Source organism: Cibotium barometz, chromosome 48 (genome assembly GCF_041138505.1).
Source record: "Cibotium barometz isolate CiBa-2024 chromosome 48, ASM4113850v1, whole genome shotgun sequence".
NCBI lineage: Eukaryota > Viridiplantae > Streptophyta > Polypodiopsida > Cyatheales > Cibotiaceae > Cibotium > Cibotium barometz.
The window spans coordinates 45,304,100-45,328,025 of NC_141093.1; the positions used below are offsets into that span (position 1 = coordinate 45,304,100).

The 23,926-nt window shown below is 43.6% G+C and overlaps 2 protein-coding genes across 2 annotated transcripts in view; both read left to right on the forward strand.

Annotated features, from left to right (window-relative positions):
* Positions 1–23,926, forward strand: part of LOC147611213 (uncharacterized) — a 43,710-nt gene that overhangs the window by 1,238 nt on the left and 18,546 nt on the right. The window contains exon 3 of the mRNA XM_086785879.1: positions 21,505–21,667. Within this exon, the coding sequence (XP_086642005.1) occupies positions 21,505–21,667 (163 nt within the window). The remainder of the gene's footprint in view (positions 1–21,504; positions 21,668–23,926) is intronic.
* Positions 1,504–2,136, forward strand: LOC147611214 (uncharacterized). The gene has a single exon (XM_086785824.1). It carries the CDS (start codon positions 1,504–1,506, stop codon positions 2,134–2,136), a length of 633 nt encoding a protein of 210 aa, XP_086641950.1.

Sequence of the window (23,926 nt, forward strand, 5' to 3'; positions counted from 1 at the left end):
GCACAATGAAATCAACCAAATCATAAGACTCTAGGACAGACTCTAGGATAGACTCCATCATTACCTTCCAGATGCCATAGTTGTTCCTGTCCAACTGTCGGTCCACCGAGAACTTCGGGATGGTGGGGATCTTCACATGCTTTTCTGCCATCTCAAGCAAATTTGCCATCTCGGTGGTTCACGAGGTCTTGTGAAGGGAGGGAGGGAGGGTGGGTCGGGAAAAAAATGAAGAAGAGAACTGCTATGCAAGGTGGCTGTCCAACAATGATGCACGCCTTCTACTTGCTTCTCCACGTCCCGAACAGCCCAAAATCACTCCAATCAGCACCAATTGCTGTTGTCCCGAACGCTCTCACTGTCTCCAAGCTTCAAGCCACCTGGGGCTCGGACACCGTGTCAGAACGGGCAGCGGAAATGAGACAAACACCTGAGAGAACAGAAATGCAGAACTGTAGGAGACAGAAATGCTATGTAAACTCTACTTTATACACGAAATCCGGTACAATGGTGTGTGGGGGGATTGAGTGCTATATATACTACCAAGGGCTACTGGTCGGCCAGTATACCCAATAGTTGCAGCTATTCGTCCAAAGGATGTGTCTCTTCGCCTAGAGTCATGACTATCGGTCATGGGATGTGTCTTTTCATTCGTGTCTCTTGAACTCCTATATAAGGAGCCTGTTGTATCACAGTTTCAATCAATCAATCAAACATCTGTGTTCAAGTCTCTCAAGTTTACTTTCAGTTTCAGTCTTAAATACACAGATAGTGGATGTAATACTAAGTAATAACAGTAATCCTCACAGTGGTATCAGAGCAAAATTTTTTCCCGGGCCTATGGTTGTGAGCCTCTCACCCTCTCCGCTCTACTCCCCTACCCGGCTTTGTATGGAAGCAGAAGAAAGATGGAACCTACATCTATGAGTATGAGGTAACCTAAACCTTCTTTCTCAATTCACATATAGAAGATAGATGCACAGATGTGTGTGTGGCGTACCCGGTGAGGAGATTTCCTGCTGGTAGCCCTTCGTGTGCCTCTTCATTGGGTTGTGCCCTTTCGTGTATGGGTTCGCATCCCTTCACACGAACGGTCATCAAATCAGCCCGGCAGGTACCCCTTCACCTTGGCGGCACCTCTTCGCTATTCCCCATGGCTGCGCACCTCTTGGTCGCCTGTGCATAATCGCTCGTCATACAAATCAGCCAGCGTAGGTCCTTTTACGCGCAGCCCTTCGTGGGTTTAATAAACTCGACCTTCCCAGCCGGCCAGCCCATTAATTAACTTGGGCGGCCCTTTTTATTAACCCACGTGCCCTTTCGTCAAGTCAAGTCAAAAAAAAAAAACAAAGCGAATATGGGGCCAGCGCAACGAATTAGTCCACCGGCCAGCCCATTCGCTCCTCTCGCACGCTGTTCCAGGGAAGGTTCGCTCCTCTCCCACGCTGCCACGCCAGGGAATTCTCTCCACTCTGGCACACATTTCCCTTCTCAACCAGGCGTCCAATGGAACCCAACAGCAATCAGCCAGAGCGTTACATCTCGTACATAGACGAGGTCTCGGAGGCCATATTGCCCGAGAATCCTCGCCCAGCCCCGGAAATAATTATTATACCCGATACACCCACACCGGAGTCCGCCCTATTACCCGAACCTGTTGCAGAGCCTGTTCCGGCACCCGAACCTGCGCCCGTTCCGGCTCCAGAACCTGTTCCGGCTCCAGTTCATGTACCAGGTCCCCTGGACTTTTTATTATACGTCAATCACCGCCACGCCACTCAGTTACAGGCGTGGGTGATCTGGCATATTTACTTGACGTGTCCAGCACACCATCTTGCTCATTACGAGTTTATTTTGGGACGGTACCCACATCTTGCATATTTCCTGGACGAGTGCCGTGTGGATGCAGTAAACCGGATCATCTCGCTTCAGCCCTTGGTTCGAGTATACAGCGAGCTCATTGTGCCAGATTACACTCCCTTAACCCTTGCAGAGACACCTCCTCTCAACGAGATGGAAGACTTCGAGCCTTCGGAGTTAGGCTCCAATTTCTTAGCAGAATTGGGAGACGATTCAGTGTCACTCTCTCCTCCAGCAATACCACATATTTCACCAGCTTCTCCGCGCTACTCACTCTAGTAGCTCCAACATGCCATCTATCTTAGAGGAGGAGGGCCCGCAACAAGACGAGCAAATGCAGGCCATTACATCATTACGCGAGCAGATGGAGACACTTCAGCAGACTTTTTCGACAAGTCTCTCTACCATCAGCAGACGACTCGACCAGTTGTAGCGGCCCCATCCAGCGCACACACCAGCCAGTGATCCACAACCATCTTCTTCAGAGACTTCGGTAGCAGAAAATGAAGATGAACCAGATCCAACTGCCGAGGTAAACAATGCAGAACTCCAACTTCTTTATAAAATATTTAATGCTGCACAAAAAAAGAAACTCGATGTCAAACTGCCTGCCCCTTATAATGGTCGCCGCGACAAGCGCGTGCTTGACCAATGGATATTCAAAATGGAGGTATATTTGACCGATACTGATTTGGTCGAAAGCAAGAAGGTGGTTTTAGCCAGTTCACTACTCAAGGATACAGCACTTCTATGGTGGCAACGACGTGTTGCAGATGGTAAGCACACTCCTACTTGGGATAAATTCCGGCGCGCCCTCCGCAAGGCCTTTGAACCTGCCAGTGCAGACTACCATGCCCGGTCTGCTCTCCGCTGCCTGAGGCAAACAGGATCCTCAGCCGCATATATCACAGAGTTCCAACGTTTAACTCTGGAAATCGAGAGCCTCAGCCCCGCTGACAAGCTACACAGCTTCATCGATGGGCTTGAACCCAACTTACAGGAAGATGTGCAGAAGTTTAACCCTCTCACCATAGATGCTGCCATTGCCTATGTAGAGCGCCTTGGAGATCTACGACGACAACCCATGACATCCTTCTTTGGCAATCGGTCCTCAAACAGTGCTCGTTTCTCCCAGCACAATCGCAGAGGAAATTTATCTCAACCTGAGTCTCAATATTTCCAATCCTCTGGTCAACAATCTACTCGGCAACAGCCCTTTCGGCCTAGATTTTCAGGTCAAGCAGCAGCCTCCCAAACAGGATCCTCTTCCAACAACAACAATCGGAATCGAGGACGCAACTGGCAAGGTCGCCGACCCAACAATTGCTGCAGTTTTCGCCGCGATACCTCAGCAGGTCAGCAAGCCTCTACATCGGCACCTTCTACCTCTCAAGCCAACCCTCCAGGTCTTTGCACAATTTGCAATGGACCACACAGGTGGTATGAGTGCCCAAAGCGTAATTCTCGCTAGAATTCCAACATGGAATGTTGCCCAGAAGGTGAACATGGACATCCTCATCATCCTTCTGCGCCAGAAAAAGGCAAGCAGGTGGTTCATGCAGTGCGAGTTTCTAAAGTTGTCAGTGCTTTAATGTTAAATGCCCACAACCATACTTCAGTGCCTGTTAGCCCTTTCCAATCAAGTTTTGAGCTTATTGGGATTTATTGGCCAGCATCCTATCAATGTTCTTGTTGATAGTGGATGCTCAACTAATTTTGTGGGAACTACTCTCGTCAGCAAGTTACGATTACCTACTTAGCAGAGTGCGGAAGTTTTCCAAGTGGAACTTGCAGATGGTTCTTTCTTGCATTGCAGCAAACGGATTCAGCAGTTGCATTTTCAGATTCAGGATTATCAGGATTAGCTGAATTTCTCTATTATGCCTGTCACACTATGACATGATTCTTGGACAGTCTTGGTTATATGAGTATGATCCTTTGATCAGCTTTCGAGATCATTCCATTCGACTTTATCATAATCATCGAGAAATGGAATTACGAGGTCTGTTTAATTCTAAGCCGATTACTGTGGTTTCTGCTATGCAAGTCAAACGCTTAGTGCGTAAACGCGACAGCACTTCTGCCTTAGTTATGTTGCGAGAAGCAGAAGACAATACAGTTGACCAATCGAAATCCTCGCCATCAGATATTTCTTATTTACAGCAGCCCTTCTTTCAACCTTATATGGATTTATTTCTTGACGAGCTGCCAACGACATTGCCTCCTCGACGTTCTGTAGATCATACGATTGATCTAATTCCTGGACAACCACCGCCAGTTCGAGCTTCTTATCGAGTTTCTTATTCAGAATGTCAAGAAATTCAGAGACAATTGGCAGAGTTGTTGGATAAAGGTCATATACGTCCAAGCAAAAGTCCTTTTGGTGCTCTAGTTTTATTGGTCAAGAAGAAGGATGGATCTATGCGACTTTGCATTGATTATCGTGCCCTTAATAAGCAAACAATCAAGAATAAGTTTCCCTTGCCTCGCATCGATGAGCTCTTTGATCAGTTGCTTGGTGCGAAGGTATTTTCGAAGATTGATCTGAAGTCCGGCTATCATCAAATCAGGATTCGAATTGGAGATGAGTATAAGACAGCTTTCAGAACAAAATATGGACATTATGAATTTTTGGTCATTCCTTTTGGGTTAACCAATGCCCTAGCTACTTTCATGACTTTGATGAGTGACATCTTTGGTCCTTACTTGGATAAGTTTGTCATCGTTTATCTGGATGACATTTTGGTCTTCAGTAAGACTTTAGCCGATCACAAGCAGCATTTGCAGATTGTCTTCGACGTACTCCGTACGAATGTCTTGTACATCAACAAGAAGAAGAGTCAATTTTTCAAAGATCATGTGGAATATCTTGGACACATCATCTCTGGGCATGGTATTGCAGTTGATCCTAAGAAGATAAAGGTCATTGTTGATTGGCCTTTGCCACTTACAATTTGGCTATTGCGGATCCAACTCAGCCGTTTGACGTCATGACAGATGCTTCGGATAGAGCATCTGGAGGCGTTCTTATGCAGAATGATCGTGTTATTGCTTTTGATAGTCATAAATTTTCGGCTATTCAAATGCGATATCCCGTTTATGACAAGGAATTTTTGGCAATTGTTCATGCTTATAGAATGTGGAAGCATTATCTTCTTGGTGCAGATTCAGTGGTTAAGACAGATCATCAGTCTTTAACTTACATCTTTACTCAGCCAATGAGGATGAATCCTCGTCAAGGACGATGGGTTGAATTTTTGGCAAATTTTCACATGGCGATACTCTATGTTCCTGGATTATAGAATGTGGTAGCAGATGCTTTGAGCTGCATGCCTCGAGCTACGAACTTTGCTATCTCAAATGTGCAGATGGAGATTCCTGCATGTTTTAAGCATGAGTATTTGACAGATAGAGACTTTGGAGATGTCTTTCGAGCTCTCAAATCTCTTCATCCTACTGTTGCAGAAATGAATATGTTTGCCGCATATACAATTGCAGATGATTTACTTTAGTACTTAGATCGCATTTGTGTTCCTCACAATGCATCTTTGCGGAAACTCCTTATTCAAGAGCATCATGAAGTACCCTTTGCAGCTCATCCTGGAATTAACAAGACATATCGTCTGTTATCAGCAACATACTTTTGGCCTCAGATGCAGCAGGATGTTATTAAGTTTGTTAAAGCTTGTCACTCTTGTCAAATTATGAAGGCTTCACGACAACTTCCTCAAGGATTGCTTCAGCCTTTGCCAGTTCCTCAGGAAAGATGGGAAAGCATAAGCATGGATTTCATCTCTACTTTGCCACGTTCGCAGAAAGGCAATGCTCAAATTTTAGTAGTGGTTGATCGGTTTTCCAAAATGGCACATTTTATTCCTTGCAAGAAGACAGTTTCTGCTCCAGATCTTGCAGCGTTGTTCGTACAGCATATTTTCAGAATTCATGGATTGCCAAGATCTATTGTTTCTGACAGAGATCCGAAGTTTACTGGACATTTTTGGACTTCCTTATTCAAATCTCTTGGTACAAATCTCTTGTTCAGTTTTGCTTATCATCCTCAGACAGACGGACAGACAGAACGAGTAAATCAAATTTTGGAAGAAATGCTTAGACATTATATTCAGACAAGATTAGCTTCTTGGGAAGAATATTTGCCTCTTGTGGAGTTTGCTTACAATAATTCTCCGCATTCAGTCACTGGAATGACTCCTTTTCAAGCAGCATATGGTCACACTCCGCTTGTGCCTACAAACTTTGTTCTTCAACACAAGGTGGCATTAGCAGATCAGTTGATTCAAGAAATGCAAGATATTCTTGTGCAAGTTCGAGACAGACTGGTTCATGTTCAGCAGAAATATCATAAGTATGCGAATAAGCACAGAAGGCATACTGAGTTTCAAGAAGGTGACTTGGTTTTGCTTTATGTTGCACCGCATCGATATAAGACAGTAAAGTCAGTCTTTCCGAAGTTGCGACCGCGTTTCTATGGACCATTTAAAGTTATAAAGAAGATTTCAGTTGTCAGTTATAAGTTGGATCTTCCACCATCTTGGGGAAAAATTCATCCGACATTTCACATCTCTTGGCTCAAGGAATACATACAAGGAGATTCATCTATTCCAGAGTTATCTTCTTACGTTCCTGAGATTGAAGATGATCACATTATTCTTGTTCCTGAGAAGATTCTTGACGTTCGTCAGAAAGAAACAAGACGGAAGATTACTACAGAATTTCTTGTTAAGTGGATGGACTTGGATGAGTCAGATTCTACTTTGCAGACAGATGAAGAAATGCAACAATATCCTCAACTCCTCCAAGAATTCTTTGGCAGACGACCGACTCTCATTTAATCACATGGGTTTTATTTTAAATGGGAGGGAATGTCACGATTGTGACTTAGTTCATTATACACAGTCTCCTCATGGTTACAGATACTGAAGTGACATGATTACAGAGGACCCCTACACTCGGATGGTCACGAAGAGACATGCCTCTTCATCAAGAGCCACACTCCTTCGATGTGACTGGTCACACCCCTTCGCTCTAGGGTTGCAACTCTTCACCCAATAGTTACAGCTATTCGTCCAAAGGATGTGTCTCTTCGCCTAGAGTCATGACTATTGGTCATGGGATGTGTCTTTTCATTCGTGTCTCTTGAACTCCTATATAAGGAGCCTGTTGTATCACAGTTTCAATCAATCAATCAAACATCTGTGTTCAAGTCTCTCAAGTTTACTTTCAGTTTCAGTCTTAAATACACAGATAGTGGATGTAATACTAAGTAATAACAGTAATCCTCACAGCATCACACCTAGTCGGCCAGCAAAAGGTGGTCCGCTAGCACTCAGTGAGCACCTCTTGGTCAGCCAGCAAAACTACAGCCGACAGCAGAAAAGAGACACCCCCCCATGGGCCCTACAAAATTGGGAATGGATAGAAAAAATGAAGAGAATCCTACCACGGGTAGGCACACCCACAACACTGGCCCTCACTCCCTAATGTGTAATATGGTACAGATAGGAGATGGGAGATGACTGTTAACACAACAATCATGAAGGTGTCTTGCCTCCAATCAGGAACGGGTGCATACTCCCTAAACCACTGAATGTCGAGAATCATCACACCCCAAAGAGGTGAGACAATTAAGTCTCGTTGAAATGTGGCCTTTTGAACCATGAAATAGAATTGGTGAGCCTTATGAGAGAGGTGTGTGCGAAGACCGAGTGTGAACCCGTCTACGTCCAGATGATGTGGTACAAGAGTACAACTCATCTTTTTAGCCAACTAAGGAGAGATGGCATCCTGAGAGCTGTCCATATCAAAGAGAACAATGAACTGTTGTCTCTTTGCTGTGCCATAAGCACGAATGAGGGCTTTCTTTTGCTCCTCAACCTCGCCCTCCTGCTTCTCATCAAATACCATTGTGGGTACAACGTTTAAGGCGGGCAAGAGTTGGATTGCGTTGGTGGCCGATGCGGGAGTGTAACTATAGCTGTTGCGGTGGCTACTGTGGAGGTAGAGGCTTTGGCGGCTTGCGTCGCCTGCCACTTGGTACAATCTTTCTTACCATGCCCCAATGCCCTATGGCGTGGCAGAAGAAACATCTGTTCTCCCCCTTATACTATGTTTGCTCTTTTGGTTGGAGATATCTTCCCAGTGATGCCCTCCTTGGCCTTTTCCTCAGGAGTTTTCTTAGGCGCGAAGGTTTTATCCTTCTCGCCTCTTGAAGTGCTCTGGGATTCTTTCTTATTATCTTTGCTATTCTGAGTCCCCTTCCCCACCCGAGATGATGACTGCTGGATTGTGGGTGATTGTTGTTGGGGTTTGGAGCTAGACGGGGGTAGCTTGGGCTTACCTCCGTTCAGCATCATTTCTTGATTCTGAGCAAGAGTGAGAGCCTTGTCATAAGACTGTGGCTCAAAATTACGTACAGTAAACCTAATGTTCGTATCGAGACCTCTAATGAATTGTTTCAATTTATCCTCCTTGGATATATCTAATTGTGGTGACGTGATTACTTTATTAGAGTAAGTGAGCACGGGCGACCCATTTTGGAAGAGTTTGTAGAACTCATCCTCAAGGTTGGTCATGTACTGTGGAGGGAGAAACCTTTTCTTTAGGTTGGACACAAAGGTGTTCCATACATATTGTGGAGTCCCTGTGAACGAGTCTACATGTAGACTTGACCAATGCTGCCACCAAGTGACCAGGTGCCGCTAGGTGGGCTCGATCTTGTGGATCTGAAAGCTTAGCCATGGAAAATATGCGACAAATTGATGAATGAATTGTAATACTGCAACATGATTACACTTACCATTATACTTATTGAAGTTCGGTTGAGCTCATATGACGGTGGTGGTTGGGGTGATGGAGGAACTTGCTCCTTGGCTCGCCAGTGTAGGGAGAAGAGACAAAACATTCGCCTGCATAGCGGCTATCAACTGTTGATTTTAGAGTTGCATAGCCTCACGATTAAGCCTTTCTTGGGTATCATGGTCTACCCGCTTTCGGTCTTCTTCATCCTTGCGTTTAGCGTCCTCGGCCCTTAGTTCATCCTCATGGCGACCTTCTTTGGCTAGCCGTTCTTATGCCATTGCTGCACCATGAGAAGGAATAATTTTTCCAATTTGCTTGGCGGAAGCGCAAAACAAACCAAGCAACGTGAAGGGGGTGCAGGCTTGACTCACCTCCCAACCTTGACAGCCGTGGGCAAGCCCACATGTCTTGGCTGTCCCCACCAAGCCTTGAGCTGAGCTAACTAGTTGGACGTGCCGACCAACCTCTATCTCGTGACGTTGCATACCGCCACGAAGCTACCCTTCTGGGCCTCGAGATTGCCGCCGGCCTTGGCTGCATAAAGCAGGTGCACGTCTGCACTAGATCCAGGCTCCTGACCATAGAGCTCTCACAAAGACACGCGAGACTCTATGAACTATTGACTAACCTTGGCCACCCTTTATAGGCTCTTGGCCGGTCACCAGGTGTCCACACTTGGGCGCCCGCCCATCCATACTTGGGTGCTTGCCTGTTAGTCTATCCCTAGTATCCCTAGTCCAGCTTGCCAATCAGCCTGCTTAGCTCCAAGCTTCTCCAAGCCTCGAAGCTAGTCTTGTGTGCGTGTAGCACACGGTAGATACACACTGTGCACATGACATACTCCCCTTCCTCTAAGAGCTCACTCTTGAGCTCACTAAAAATCTTGGGTAATCCCTTTGAAGGGTAGTCAATGTCTCCCATGTAGCGTCCTCCTCAACACAATCCTTCCACTTGATCTTGTATTTCGTGAGAAGTGTATTACGCAACCGTCTTTCACGAAATCCAAGAATCTTTTCCGGTTCGTGTGGAACAAATGTCATGTCCTCCACATCTATGATTTCTTGAGGAGTAACTAACTGGTATGTTCCACCGAGTACTTCCTTAAGTCTACTGACATGAAATACGGGATGAACTTTCACATAAGAAGGCAAATCCAATTCATATGTGATTGAACCAATCGGTCGTGTAATACGAAATGGTCCACAGTATCTAGGGGATAATTTCAAAGATCGACGTGTCCGTAAAGTCTCGGAACTTTTCGGAACTCGCAAATACACCATCGTTCCTTCAGAGAACTCTTTGGGTGAACGATGTCTACTAGAATAAAATCTGTCTCTGTCTTGAGCACTTCTAATAGATTCCTTCACAACTTGTAACATTTCTTGCTTATCTTGCAAAAAATTACGTGCTGCATCATGCGGAAGTCTTGAAAATCCCACTGTAACAGGTGATCTAGATTGAAAACCATACATAAGCATGAAAGGACTAAAACCTGTACTCGTATGCTTAGTACTATTATATGCAAATTCTAACATAGGAAGATAATCCTCCCATGAACTCTGTCTTTTGGAGACATATGCTCGAAGCATATCCTCCAAAATCTGATTCACTCTTTCAGTCTAGCCATCAGATTGAGGATGTTCCGAGGAACTCAAATTCAAAGTTGTTTCCAACTTCTCAAAAACAAGTATCCAAAAGTCACTTATAAACTTAGAGTCCCTATCACTGACTATGTCCTGCAGTAACCCGTATAGTCTAAACAATTGCTCGATAAACTGCCTTGCTAATTATGTATTTGTAATGGTCTTCCGGGTCAGTAAAAATCTAGCCATTTTTGTCAAGCGATCCACCACAACCCAAATAGAATCGTAGCCTTGACGTGTTCTTGGCAATCCTGTAATGATATCCATGGAAATACTGTCCCATTTATTACCTGGGATTTGCAAAGGATGCAACAGTCCAGCCTGTCTAAAGCGTTCAACTTTATTTGCTTGACAAACTTGACACTTGAGGACATAATCTTCTACATACCCTTTCATCTTTGGCTAATAAAAAGTGTGTTTCACTAAAGCTAATGTCCTGTGTACCCCAGGGTGTCTAGCAGAAGGGGCGTCGTGACACTCCTTAAGAATCTGGGACCTAATGTCTGGAATCTGTGGTACACAAATTTTGTCATTACCGAATAGTAAACCATTCCGAATCATCCAGTGACCTCCTGTAGCCTAAATGGTAGGTTGCTCAGTCATTGAGTCTTGGTCAATCAATGAGCTCTCGTCTTGGATCTTCTGCCAAAATGGACCAAAATAACTATCAGTCGTGCAAAGCCCTCTCAATGACTGAATTAAGTTAGTAGAAATCTCGGTGAACGACAAAGTATTCACCTCTCTAATTCGACTAAGCGCATCTGCGACACTATTCATGGACCCCTTTCGATAACGAATCTCAAAATCAAAATCTTGCATTAACTCAGCCCATCGAGCTTTTCTTGCTCTCAAATCATCTGCATCACACACATACTTGATTGACTGATGATCAATCAATACCACAAACTTGGAGCCATATAAATAATGTCTCCAAACCTTGAGAGCGTGAATGACAGCATAAAGCTCCTTCTCAAGGGTTAGCCAATGAGATTGAGTGTCGTCTAGCTTTTTACTCTCGAAAGCAACAGGTCTACCATCTTGAAATAGAGCAGCCCCGATTGCATAGTCACTGGCATCAGTCTCAAGAACATAAGGCCGACTAGGATCGGGTAATGCTAAGATAGGTGTTTCCTTGACTTTATCTTTCAAAAGTCTGAAGGCCATATCCAGATCTTTATTCCAAGTGATAGGTTGATTTGACTTACGTCCACGACCTTGCAACAAGTCGGTCATCGGTAGTGTGAGCTGAGAGTACTCCTGACCAGATTTCCGAAGAAAAAAAACAAAACCGAGAAAAGAACGAAGTTGTTTCACAGTCTGTGGTATAGGCTAGGCCAGAATCTTTTGAACTCGATCATAGTCAATGCTCAACCCGTCTCTAGCGATCTTGTGTCCCAAGTAAATGATTTCTGTCATAAAAAACTCACATTTACTTAATTTAGCATACAGTTGATTTTGTCTTAAGATAGTTAAGATAATCGTGAGGTGTCTAATATGATCCTCAAGAGTACGACTATATATTAAAATATTATCCAGGAACACAACCACAATTTTTTAAAAATGTGCACGAAAAAGATTGTTCATCATTTGTTGGAAAGTGGCTGGAGCATTGGTTAACCCAAAAGGTAATACGAGAAACTCGTAATGGCCATACCTAGTCCGAAAGGTGGTTCTTTCGACATGCCTTTCATGAATACGTATCTGGTGATAGCCAGTGCGTAAATCTATCTTTGTGAAATACTTCGCTTCGGCTAACCGGTCAATCAAGTCATCTAATCTAGGGAGAGGATAACGGTTCTTGATTGTCAGCTTGTTCAATCTCTTGTAATCTATACACATTCTCCAGGTGTTGTCCTTCTTTCTCCTAAGTAACACAGGTGCATCCCAAAAAGGTGATTTACTTGGACGGATTTGGCCCATCCTCAAATAATCTTTGAGTTGTTTGGCCAACTCATCTTCCTTAGCTTGGCTCATCTTGTAAGGTGGAATACTAACAGGTTGAGCACTAGGAACCAAGTTAATACGATGATCTACTGCCCTTTCAAGTGGTAAGCCTGATGGCAGATTCTTAGGAAATACATCTTGAAACAAATCAAGTATCTTTTTTAATTCGTTGCTTTCAAACACACTTAATTCATTAATATCCATAGTAGGTATGAGAAAGTGGAATCAAGACACAATGGAAAGCATTATACAAAGAAGAATCCATTATATTTCCAAAATCAATTGTATTTACAAGAGGTTCCTGAGAGGGATGTATACAATCACCTAAGATACAATACTGGGTGTTCCTATGTTCAAAAGAAAAAGTATGACTAGACCAATCTATCTGGACTTAGAGAGTCTTAAACCACTCAATCCCTAATAACAAGTCTACATGCTCTAGATGCATAATATAGCACTCTAGAGTATCTTCGTAGTCTTGAATCTGGATCAGTACCTTCTTCACCTTTCGATCCCATACTTGCCGACCCGCAGGTAGGTGTACCTCATAGGTATGATTGCTAGGTGTTGTCAAGACCCAATTTTTGCACAAGTTTGTAATTAACAAAGTTGTGTGAGCTGCCAGGGTCCAGAACAATATGTATTCTATGGCCATTCACTTCTCCATAAACTTGGAGAAGATCATGCAAGCCAAAAACTTTAGAGTTGACCATACAATCAGAACATGAACTAGGGCGAGAAAGTACAGTGATTGAAGTACCTGTTAAAGTCAACTGGTTAGTTGCCTTCAGCTTGGGTCCTGCGTTGGTCTTTGCATCCTTCTTCTTCGAGCACTCGTTACGCATATGTCCTTTTTCTTCGCAGATGAAACAACGTCCCTCCTTCTTGAGCTTCAAAGCCTTGAGGAGACGGTTTTTCTTGGTTGGTGTCGAAGTAGAATTCTTCGAAGGTTGGTCCGAAGACTTTCCTTATGTCGTGCTAGCCATCAATGCAGAGAACTTCGTTTTCTGCTTGTTCCTCTGCTCGATCACGGGTTTAGATTTGGAAGAGACCATTGTGTCGTCATAAATACGAGCGGAATGAACGGCCTCGTCCAAAGTTTTGCATTTGTTGTTTTTAACCTGTAAACGGTACGAGTCGGGTAAACCGGCGACGAAGAAACCCAAAAGAGTTGTAGAATCCATCTTCGTAGCTTTCATCTTCAAGTCTCTAAATCTCTGGAGGTAGACCTCATAAGTGAGGTTCTACAAGGTCATGGTTTAACTGGCAAACTGAGCAACGATATCATAGTCATCCTCTTTCTTGACGAATTCTTTCTTAAAGACTTCTTCGAACTGTGCCCAGGTTGTTGGTTTAGGTTTGAGTTCTTTCCACCAAAGCAAAGCTTTGCTTGAGAGGAAACCTGCTGCTAACTGAATCTTTTTTCCATCGTCATATGGATGAAACTGGAAATGGACTTGCCACTTATGTAGCCAAGTGTCCACAATCTCCTTGGTACGCTGCTTGTGCTCGCTCCCAAACTGTTCTGGAGTAATGTTGGGGCCTAAAGCAGATGCCAAGGTATCCATGCCCGAGAGAGTAGATAGGGTAGTGGTCAATAAAGAGACGGAGCTCTGTAAAGCCTGCATCTGCGTGGCGACTTGTGCTTGACGTTCTGAGAAAGAAGCTTTGAAAGTAACTTTAAACTCTTGGAAATCAGATTTTAAAACAAAATCGTTGAAAAGATCGCCATCGGTGGCTTCTGTATAGCTGGCAGGTCTACACGTTCGGGAATGGGTTCCATCTCGGATTCTTGGGTTGACATCTTGAAGAGAGCAAGATGAGAGAAAAGCTTGGCCTTGTATAAGGAAGAGTGCTAGAGAGCTTGAGGGATGTGTGGCAAGAAGCCTTCTTGAGGGGAATTTATAGGCTTCCCCAAAAGCATATGTAGCTTTTGCTTTTGTTTTTTTAAATAAATAAATAAATATAAATATAAATATATAAATATATAAATATAAATATAATATATATACATTATATATATAATATAATATATATATATATATATATATATATATATATATATATATATATATATATATATATATATATATATATATATATATATATATATATATATATATATATATATATTCTTTAAAATAAACACCCATAAAGCAAGGCATGGGTTTTTAAAACCCTTTTTTCTAAGGTTCACAAAAAAAAAAAAAACGGAAGTAAGGCGTGGAGGTAAAAAAAAAATGAAAGCTATATTTATTAAAAAAAACCCTCCACCCGGCGTTTATGCTTTTTGCGATTTCTTGCAGCAACCTTAGCGCCGCTTGGCTGCCTGCCTGTGTGTACCAACCCGCGTACATGCGTGTACCAGCCGCCTGCATGCACCAACTGGAGTGCCGCCTGTGTGCGCATACTTGCCCATCTGTGTGCGTATACTAGGCCGCCTGCTTACGTGTACCAGCCCGCCTGCCTGCGTGACTGGTGCAAGGCTCTTGCGGCTGGCTTCTTCACTGCGCAGCCAACCAGGCACCCCACAGCTCTCAATCGCCACACAGCCATAAAACGCTACAGCCACACAGGCGCCAACCAGCCTCCAGAGCTAACAGCCAGCGATACCTCTTTCTCTCTCTTTTAGATTTACAGCCGACAAACTTCTTTTGTCTTTCTTTCTCTTGTTCAAAAAACACAGCCCTTCTTCTAGCTAAGCAAAACAACCCTTACAAGACCATAATCCCCATCACGGGTTCTTACGATGCAAAAAAAAACATGCTGAATCTGAAAAAACAGCAGTATGCACAAAAAAACAGCAATCTTCTCGAACTCATACCTTTTCTTTGACCTCTTTTTCTCTACCTACCGACTTGCTCGTTCTCGAGGCTTGCTTTGATACCACTGTCAAATCCCCAAGGGATCACCTCGTAGAACGCTCCTAGTACAAGACTCGAAACCTGCAAAACAAACCAAGCAACGTGAAGGGGGTGCAGGCCTGACTCACCTCCCCAACCTTGATAGCCGTGGGCAAGCCTACATGTCTTGGCTGTCCCCACCGAGCCACGAATTGAGCTAACTAGTTGGACGTGCCGACCAACCTCTACCTCGTGACGTCCCATACCGCCACGAAGCTACCCTTGCGGGCCTCGAGACTGCCGCCGGCCTTGGCTGCGTAAAGCAGGTGCACGTCTGCACTAGATCTAGGCTCCTGACCATAGAGCTCTCACAAAGACACGCGAGACTCTATGAACTATTGACTAACCTTGGCCACCTTGGCCGGTCATCGGGCGTCCACACTTGGGTGCCCGCTCGTCCATACTTGGGTGCCCGCCCGTTAGTCTATCCCTAGCTGCCTAGCTCGCCAATCAGCCTGCCTAGCTCCAAGCTTCCCCAAGCCTTGAAGCTAGTCTTGTGTGCGTGTAGCACACGGTAGATACACACTGTGCACATGACATCTCTCCTGACATTGTGGAGGCTTGGGTGGTTTTTCCCGACCGCAGTTTTACCATCCACGGAATACTCACTTTAGGGTAGCCAAGTTGGGTTACAACCTGCAGCTCTGATACCAATGTAGCATGCAAGAGGTTGATCGTCGTAACGCGCAACAAAGCCTTCTTTATACCCGTGAGTATGTGCAATTGCACTTCGAGAGAGAGAGAGAGAGAGAGAGAGAGAGAGAGAGAGAGTAGATAAGAGTCGACACAGTATTGGGCCCCAATTTACCCATTGAAAGCCCTCCCCCCCCCCACCCCCCCCTCCCGCGGCCCCGCGGCAAGCATGAGTATTTGCTTATAGTTTCTTTGGAGAACTTACAATGAGTATGAATGATGATTGAGGACTCCCAGATGCAAGGACGATGTAGACCAAACGCAGGGCTGATCCAGATGCTGTCCAAGCTCTGTTGAATTGCTCTTCAATGACCACTATGCAACCGGATGCACATATGCTGGCTGAATGCTGAAGATGCCCTTCGTGGAGGTCTTGGGAATGCTCGACTGCTTGGGACTGATGCTAAATTTCACTGATGATGATCTGAATTTGTGGGGACTGAAGCACTGCTTTATGTGCTCCTAGAGACTAGGCTGCTGGTCGGCCAATAGCTTTTGGAGAAAATAGCATTAAATGCTAAATAAAATGCTGCACTTAGTAAAAAATGCTATATTTAATGCTGCCCGACTGCATGCTGAGCAACACCTTATGCTGCTGGCTGACTGAGAACCCTTACTGGCCGACTGTAGCTATGAAGCCTATGATGTTGTTGGCTGAGTACTAGTGCTGGCCAGGTGTTGCTACTGCTGCCAGCTGATGCTTGTGGCCATGGGCTAGCCTTTGGCTGGCCCATAGGCCTGCCTACTATGGGTTGACTACATGCCCTAATGCTACTCTACAACTATGGGTTGACTTCTACATGTATGAACGGATGAATTCTCCAGAGGACTGACACATGCAAACTCTCTATGGCTGTGGGGATTGACCTACGTAGCTTGTGCCTAACATGTCCCGGATTGGGGCTCACAATGGGGCCACAGCATACGACAAAATATTCATAAAAAGGTAAATCCTATTGAAGAATGGTGCATTGATGTAGAGCTAGTGTGTCACATAGCACTCCACTACAGGGTACATGTGACACTCTTACAGTTCAGCACATTCTAGTGCTTCCTTTGCTTCCACTTTATGCACACCCTATCACTACTATCTAGATCCCTTGGACTTCAGCACTTGCAGATGTGTGAGATGCTTTAGGCTTATTGCAGTCAGTTTGCTCATAAGCTGTCAGCTTGCTCATGACGGAATAAAACAGCATTAAATGAGGGAAATGGGCTCCTTTTATAGGAGAAGGTACAATCCACTTTGGGTTTTTCTTGCATGTGGGACAATGCCCAATTCTTATCACATTCTCTCTAGCTCTCATGTCACCTCAAATCTTAACACTCCTCTTTGATGGTGACTTGACCTATTTTTGAGGCCTAGAGGTCATCTCTAAGAGTGAGGTCCCCTCTCTTGATAGAGACTTGATCTATCTTTGAGGTCTAGAGATCTCTTCTAAGAATAGGGTTACAAAATGATTTTGCTTTTTTTACTTTCTATATTTCCTTGTGTGCTATGAGCAACTTTGGTCCATTTGCTACTTTGCTACTTTCTCCCCATGTGCTACTTTGGCTCTAGGTGAGGGATAAGTTTTCAGCCTGGGTATGTCATCGGTCCCAGAGACTGTTTACAAGCACTTTTTGTAGAAAGTAGGATTTTTATTTTTGTTTAAGAAATGGGTAGTGGTTAGTAGCTCGATGTTGCTTAGTGTTGCTGCTGGCTTGAGATCTCCTTACTTTTGCTTGATGAAGATTTCTTGTTGCTTTCTTCATTTTTCATGTTTATGTCATGTCCGTTTTCTTCTTTGCATTGCTGGACGCTTCTTGGCTTTTAGTCTTTGCTCTTTGGCTTCACTCTTGGCTCTTTGACAGCTCCTTTGGTGTGGATGTCGTTCTTCCTATTGCCACTTGATGCTTCCTTTGATGCTTTTAGTGTGGATGCCATGTTGTGTGCTGTGGTCCTTTTATGCACGTGTGCTTTGGACATGCTTAGTATTGTGCTGTGTATTCATGCTTGTCTTGTGAGGTGCTTGATTACCGAGGAGTGTAACCCTTCCTCAATGAACCTTCCCATATTTAATGCCATGCTAGAGGGTCTTACCATGAGCTTGTGACAAGTCTCTATGGTAGTGTCTATACTCTCTTACAAGATTAAGCTCTGATTTTTTGTGCAATGACTGATTTGAAGCTAATGAAGATGATTTCGATGTAAACTATGCGCTGAAATTGAACTGAATGTAGTGAAAAACGCTCAAATTGAGCAATATAAATGGATGAGATGGACTTCGATGCAAGAGAGGACTTTCCACTGTAAATTTACGTCCTAATTTTTTAATTTTGAACCTTAATTAAGCCAATTTTTGCTAGTAATGTACTAATGATGGTAATTAGTGCTTAATCAAGGTGATTAGAGATAACAAAATTTGGAGGCTAAAATTGAGCTTGTAGATGCTAGTAATGTACTAATGATGGTGATTAGTGCTTAATCAAGGTGATTAAGTCAATTTTTGCTAGTAATGTACTAATGATGGTGATTAGTGCTTAATCAAGGTGATTAGAGATAACAAAATTTGGAGGCTAAAATTGAGCTTATAGATGCAAGAATTGAAGGGGCTTTTAGTATACCTTGCTCACCCTTGATAGATTGAAAGGATTTAAGCTCAAAGACCTAGCTCAAATTGCGAAATCTGGTTGTAAATCCCGACTGGTTTTCTCACTCTAGCATCACATTGCGTGTACCAAATGCTCCAAGGTTTGGTTTGTGGAGTCTCCAAGTAGTAGGGAAGACTCCCTTAAGAGAGTTTATCCTATTGTGAAGCAGATGCGACGAATGGACCAGTCGTGAGAGCGGTGTGAAATTCATGGTAGCGACTGTTTTCACCCGGGATATATAAAGTGTGGGGCGGTCTAGAGGAGAGGGAGAAGTTCCTAAGAAGGCTTTAGCAATGATATTGTGTGAGGAGAATGAGTAGTACAAGAGGAGTGTGAGGATAAAGTTGAGATTAGTGGGTTAATTAGCATTAATGAACATGAGTTAGCTAATGAATTTGAGAGAGATGAACTAAGCTTATAATGGAGAGGCTCGTGAGAAGAGCGGAGGCTTTGATATCATGTTAAGATTCATGATATCTCCTACACATAGCTATGGAGATTAGGGTTTATCTAATGACCTACTAATGACACATGATTAAGCTAATCCAGGGTGGATAGTACCTAAGTATACTCATGATGATGAGTATGTGCAATAGACTTAAGCACAATTAGGCTATAAGATTAAGACTTGTACTCATAAAGAGGCTTGAGATGCATGCAAGTGCTATATTTTGCATTGCTTGGAATGGGCTCCTTTTATAGGAGAAGGTACAATCCACTTTGGGTTTTTCTTGCATTTGGGACAATGCCCAACTCTTATCACATTCTCTCTAGTTCTCATGTCACCTCAAATCTCAACACTAGGTGGCTCTTGGACAGCTCTTCCGTGGCTGTCCCTGAGATAGACTCCAACCGAGTCCATCTCCAGACCTAACTTGGTACCCTGGCATCCGGCTGGAAACCTAATGAATGTGCGGTGCACCTCTACATCATTCCGGAGGGTGACAAGCATGCGGGACATGCATTGACCTCATGTGTGGAACATGCACACCTGACCATGAACCTCTATAGTGGATCCTTGGCTGATGACAAGGGCTCACAAAGGGCTACTTACCCTCTGAGTCTTGTAACTGTTGTACAGATATAGCCACATGGCATCCAAGTGCGGGATGCATGTGACATCTTCTGCTGCTTAACTTGATGGAAGCTGTATAGTCTCCAAAAAGTCCATCAATAATGCGGGATGAAGTTCTTGTCAAGCCAAACTGTTTCATGCATTTGTCAGTTTGGAAACTTAGTGAGGAATTGACGCTCTTTACGGTTGGAGCCATGCTTGAAGCAGGGCAAAAGGATTTGGTTCACCATCACTTCAGCTTGGTCAATGATATTAGGTTCCGGTTCATCTTGGACACGTGTTAGTGCTTCAACCAAGCAAAATGAAACACATCATGCATTGTCCAATTAGAAGGTAACTTCAACTTCATGGACACCTCGTTGATCTTCTTCAGAATGGGACAAGGTCTGAAACTCTAAAATGGTAACCCTAGGCATCCCTTGCCCACCTGTTTCAACTGTTGTTTCATGATCTTGAGATAAACCCAATCCCCTTCTGAGAATTTCACATCTCTTCTGTCCTTGTTGGCCTACCAAGAATAGACCTCTTGAGCTTTGGCCAACTTGTCTTTCACAGGCTTTAAAATCTCTTGGTAAGTCTTGGTAAGTCTCCATGTAAGCTATCGGATGACCATTTTGTTGTAACACCGGTACACCTCTATATCATTCCAGAGGATGACAGACGTGCGGGATATGTATTGACCTCATGTGTGGGACATGCACACTTGACCATCACGCTCTACAGTGGACCCTTGGCTAACTTGTCCCGGACAAGGACTCACAAAGGGCCGTTACCTAACTCTTGCACCTTCTGTACAGATATGGCCACGTGGCATCCAAGTGTGGGATGCACGTGATAGATGAAGTTTTTCATTTTCACATGGTTTTTACATCAAGGTTACTCATGGATCATTTAAATTGTTTTTGGTATCATCATAGATCCTTTGGGCCTTTCATAGACACTAATATAATCTCTCTCTCTCTCTCTCTCTCTCTCTCCCCTCACACACACACACACACACACACACACACACACACTTTGTCCCGTCTCTTGTTTTAGACCAATTTCATGTTTGTTAAATCTTAATTAGCTACTCAATTAGTTGGACACTCAATGCAAAACTTCGTTTCCTTAAGTTTCTGTACACTTTGTAAGGTTTAGGTTCTTTGTTTTGTTAAAGTTTGTTGAAAAAATTCTTTGTTATTGTGACTTTTTTGCCAACATTCTCACCACGTATAAGCTCAGATGTATTCCAATCTTTTGAAGGTATGTAATACTATACCCTTGGGGAAGATAGTCTAACCTGGCCATACCGTGCCCTTTGAAAGGGGGGACAGGAAAAGGAGAGACTAGCAGGGTCAAAATGGGTTGTTCAAGGTTCAATGTCCACCGTTAGCCTGTTGTATAAATAATGCCCTCCAGGGGAAAGGCCAGCCCTGTGTTTTTGGTTCTTGAAAACAGCGAGATGGAGAGCCGGAGGGGAAAAAGTGCTGAGCTCTGTCCATCAATGTGACAGAGGCAGGTCCTCCTTGTCTTGGGGGGTGGGCATTGTTCTATCAATTTTAGAAATGAGCACATGATGAGCAAGCTTTGGTGAACTGAAGGACATCAGCACAACCCATCCCTAGGTGAAGCCAGGGACATAATTTTTTCTAGAGAAGAGAAGATTAGGCAAAAGAGTCATCTCATTTAAATTTTAGCATTGTGCGGAAGTGTGACTGCCATGTCGGAAAGAGAGAAGAGGAGCTTTTCAACATTTGAGCAGAAAGTGGAAGGGGTCAAAAGCAAATACAATAAAATTTGAAAGTAACAATCATAGTTACTGGTGAGCATATCGATTGTGTGCATTTTGTAATGGTAACCTTGACTAGCTTGGATGACATAAATTCTTGTCTTTGCATTGTATCAATGTCTTGGTCTTGCTGATATGTTTGTTTATCTTTTGGATAATGCAATGCAGTACATCATTGCAGCCATGCTGGGAAAGTATGTTCCAAGAGGTGGTTGTAGAGTCTTGGATCTCGACATTCACGAGGGCAGGAACTTGTATTATTATCCGAATGACATAGCAGAAGTCGTCGCTGTAACTGATAAAAAAAATTCTGAAGTTGTCAAAAATCAAGGTATCACAAAAGCGTTAAAATTTTTGGAAACCTTAAAAAAAAAAAGTGTCTCAATGGTTGTTTATGACAGGGAGGTTTCAACTCGTCCAGTTTTGTTTAGGTCTTTTTGAGATAATTTTGGCAGGCAGAAGAATTGTGGTTGATGGGCAAGAGAAAGTCAGTGGCAAGATTGTCTCATGAATATATGTAATGTTTCAATGACATATGTTTCTCAAAACCCGTAGTGTCATTTGCCCACTATTGCAGTTCCAAATTTGGCCAAACCTGTTTTGCAAAAGGTAAGACCTAGCGGTATTCTAGACATTCTAAACATTTAGCTTCATCATCTTTATGAAAAAGATTCTCAATCCTTGTTCTTTCTAAAACCACCCTCTTCATCTTTGTGCCAATTGGGGTCTTCATGCTTTGTAGAAGGGCTCTGTTGTGTTTTTGAAATTATACTTCACATCTACACATTCAGAGCATGAGGAGAAATCCACTTCCTTGCTCTTGATTGGCTCAGTTGTTTTTTTGAAACTATACAACTATGAGTAAAAACCCACTTTCTTGCTCTTTGATGTTGATGTGAAGCATGCCTCGAAGAAGTGGTATTTTCAGGCTCTACTCTAGACTTCAACTTTGCACTTTGTATGTGTCTTGGTTGCAGCACCTGCTTTGCTTTTTCCTCCTTTGGTTGAGAAATAAACAAAATTCGTATTCCTTCGTTAATAAGCCCTGTATGATAAGGCCATATCAACACGAGGCTATCACACGTAGTTTCCATATGGCGATTTTCTCTTGTTTCTTTGCTATTAAGAATTCTTGCGTTTCCTTTTCCAAGGGAGGATTTGTTGTTTGAGTTGGACGCTTGAATCTTCCCTTGCAGACCTATATCCATTCTCTCCCCTCCCCCCTCCCCTTCCCCGACAAAAAAAAGAAAGATCCATTTATTAGTAAAAATGAGAATGTATGCTCATAGACAGATTACAACTCTCTGATGAGGTAGAATGTACAAAGTAGGAAAAAAAAGGACGACGGGGGGCACAATGGGGCATGTAATGCCAGGTGATGTCGAGTCATAGTTTCATTCATTTTTTATGAAACGAAGGTTTCAAAAATGTTTCTTTCGAATGAAATGTGTTTCTTTCCCTCCCACTTGTTATCAGTACGATCTGGGCGTTTTTTTTAATCCAGAGAGCTCTTTTTTCAAAAAGACGTCTGCCTGTGCTTGTGAAAACCAACGAAGAAGGTACTGCGTTGCAAAAATCAATACCTTCCAGCTCCTCTTGCACTTCTTAGCTTCCGTGTCCCTATCTCTCAGGTTGGTTGTGTTGATTGGTACATGTTTAATATTGTTTTGTAGGCAAGACAACATTTATTTATTTATTTATTATTATTATTATTATTTTTGCAGATTATAAACTTATATATAAATTTTGGGACGTGTTCCCCTCCTCCCCTCTCCTCCTTGTATTAAACGTTTTTGAAACATTTGGGATTTGAAAGAAACATTTTTGAAACACGTTTCAAAAACCTTGGCAACTATGATGCCAACATGCTCCAAGTGCAAAAGAAGAGAGGCTAGTGGGCGCTCTTGTATACTCTTTGTGTCACTCTTGGAAGTGTGATGTGGACATGCTTCTATCCATTGGCAAGCTCAAAGGTCGAGTATGTGGCGGAATTCATGTGTTTGTAGGGGCTATTGTACCATATCATTGTAATGTTGTCTAGGTGCCCAATGCGCAGCCTAGTGTGGATAGTTTTTTTTTCCCGGAAACAAGATCCGGCACTTCTCCTCTGGTTGGTTGCTCTATGAGGAGAAGGCTATCTCATACAAGGGGTGGGGGAGGGAATAACCACACAAGTCGGCTGTAGTGCCAAGTGGGCTGACCACCACTATCTGTGAGAAAAGGGCCAGGTCGCTAGAGCCTCAGGAGGACTTCCCGACGCTTCCGCATGATGTCGAGCCAAATGCTTGTGATGGACTTTGTAGGTGGAGTGTGGGTGCCTTCGATGGCTTCGCTACATCGAGCTCTCCAGATGTACCATGCGGCAATGCTACTACAAATCTCCCATCTTTGGCACGAACTAGGAGTCTAGTGACCACTAGATGGGGCTGGGACTGGCACTGTCGAGATGCGAAGGTGAGAGACCTGAAGGGCTAGACCCCCACCTTCCTCCTCATAAGCAATGACAATCTCGACCCAAGCGACAGTGCCCCATGTAATCGTACGGAAAGAGATCCTATCCTTAGTGAAGATGCGGAGAATCCGCTGCTAA

Bases quoted from the DNA above. Each gene is read 5' to 3' on its own strand.
- LOC147611214 (XM_086785824.1), top strand. From the start codon at position 1,504: ATGGAACCCAACAGCAATCAGCCAGAGCGTTACATCTCGTACATAGAC.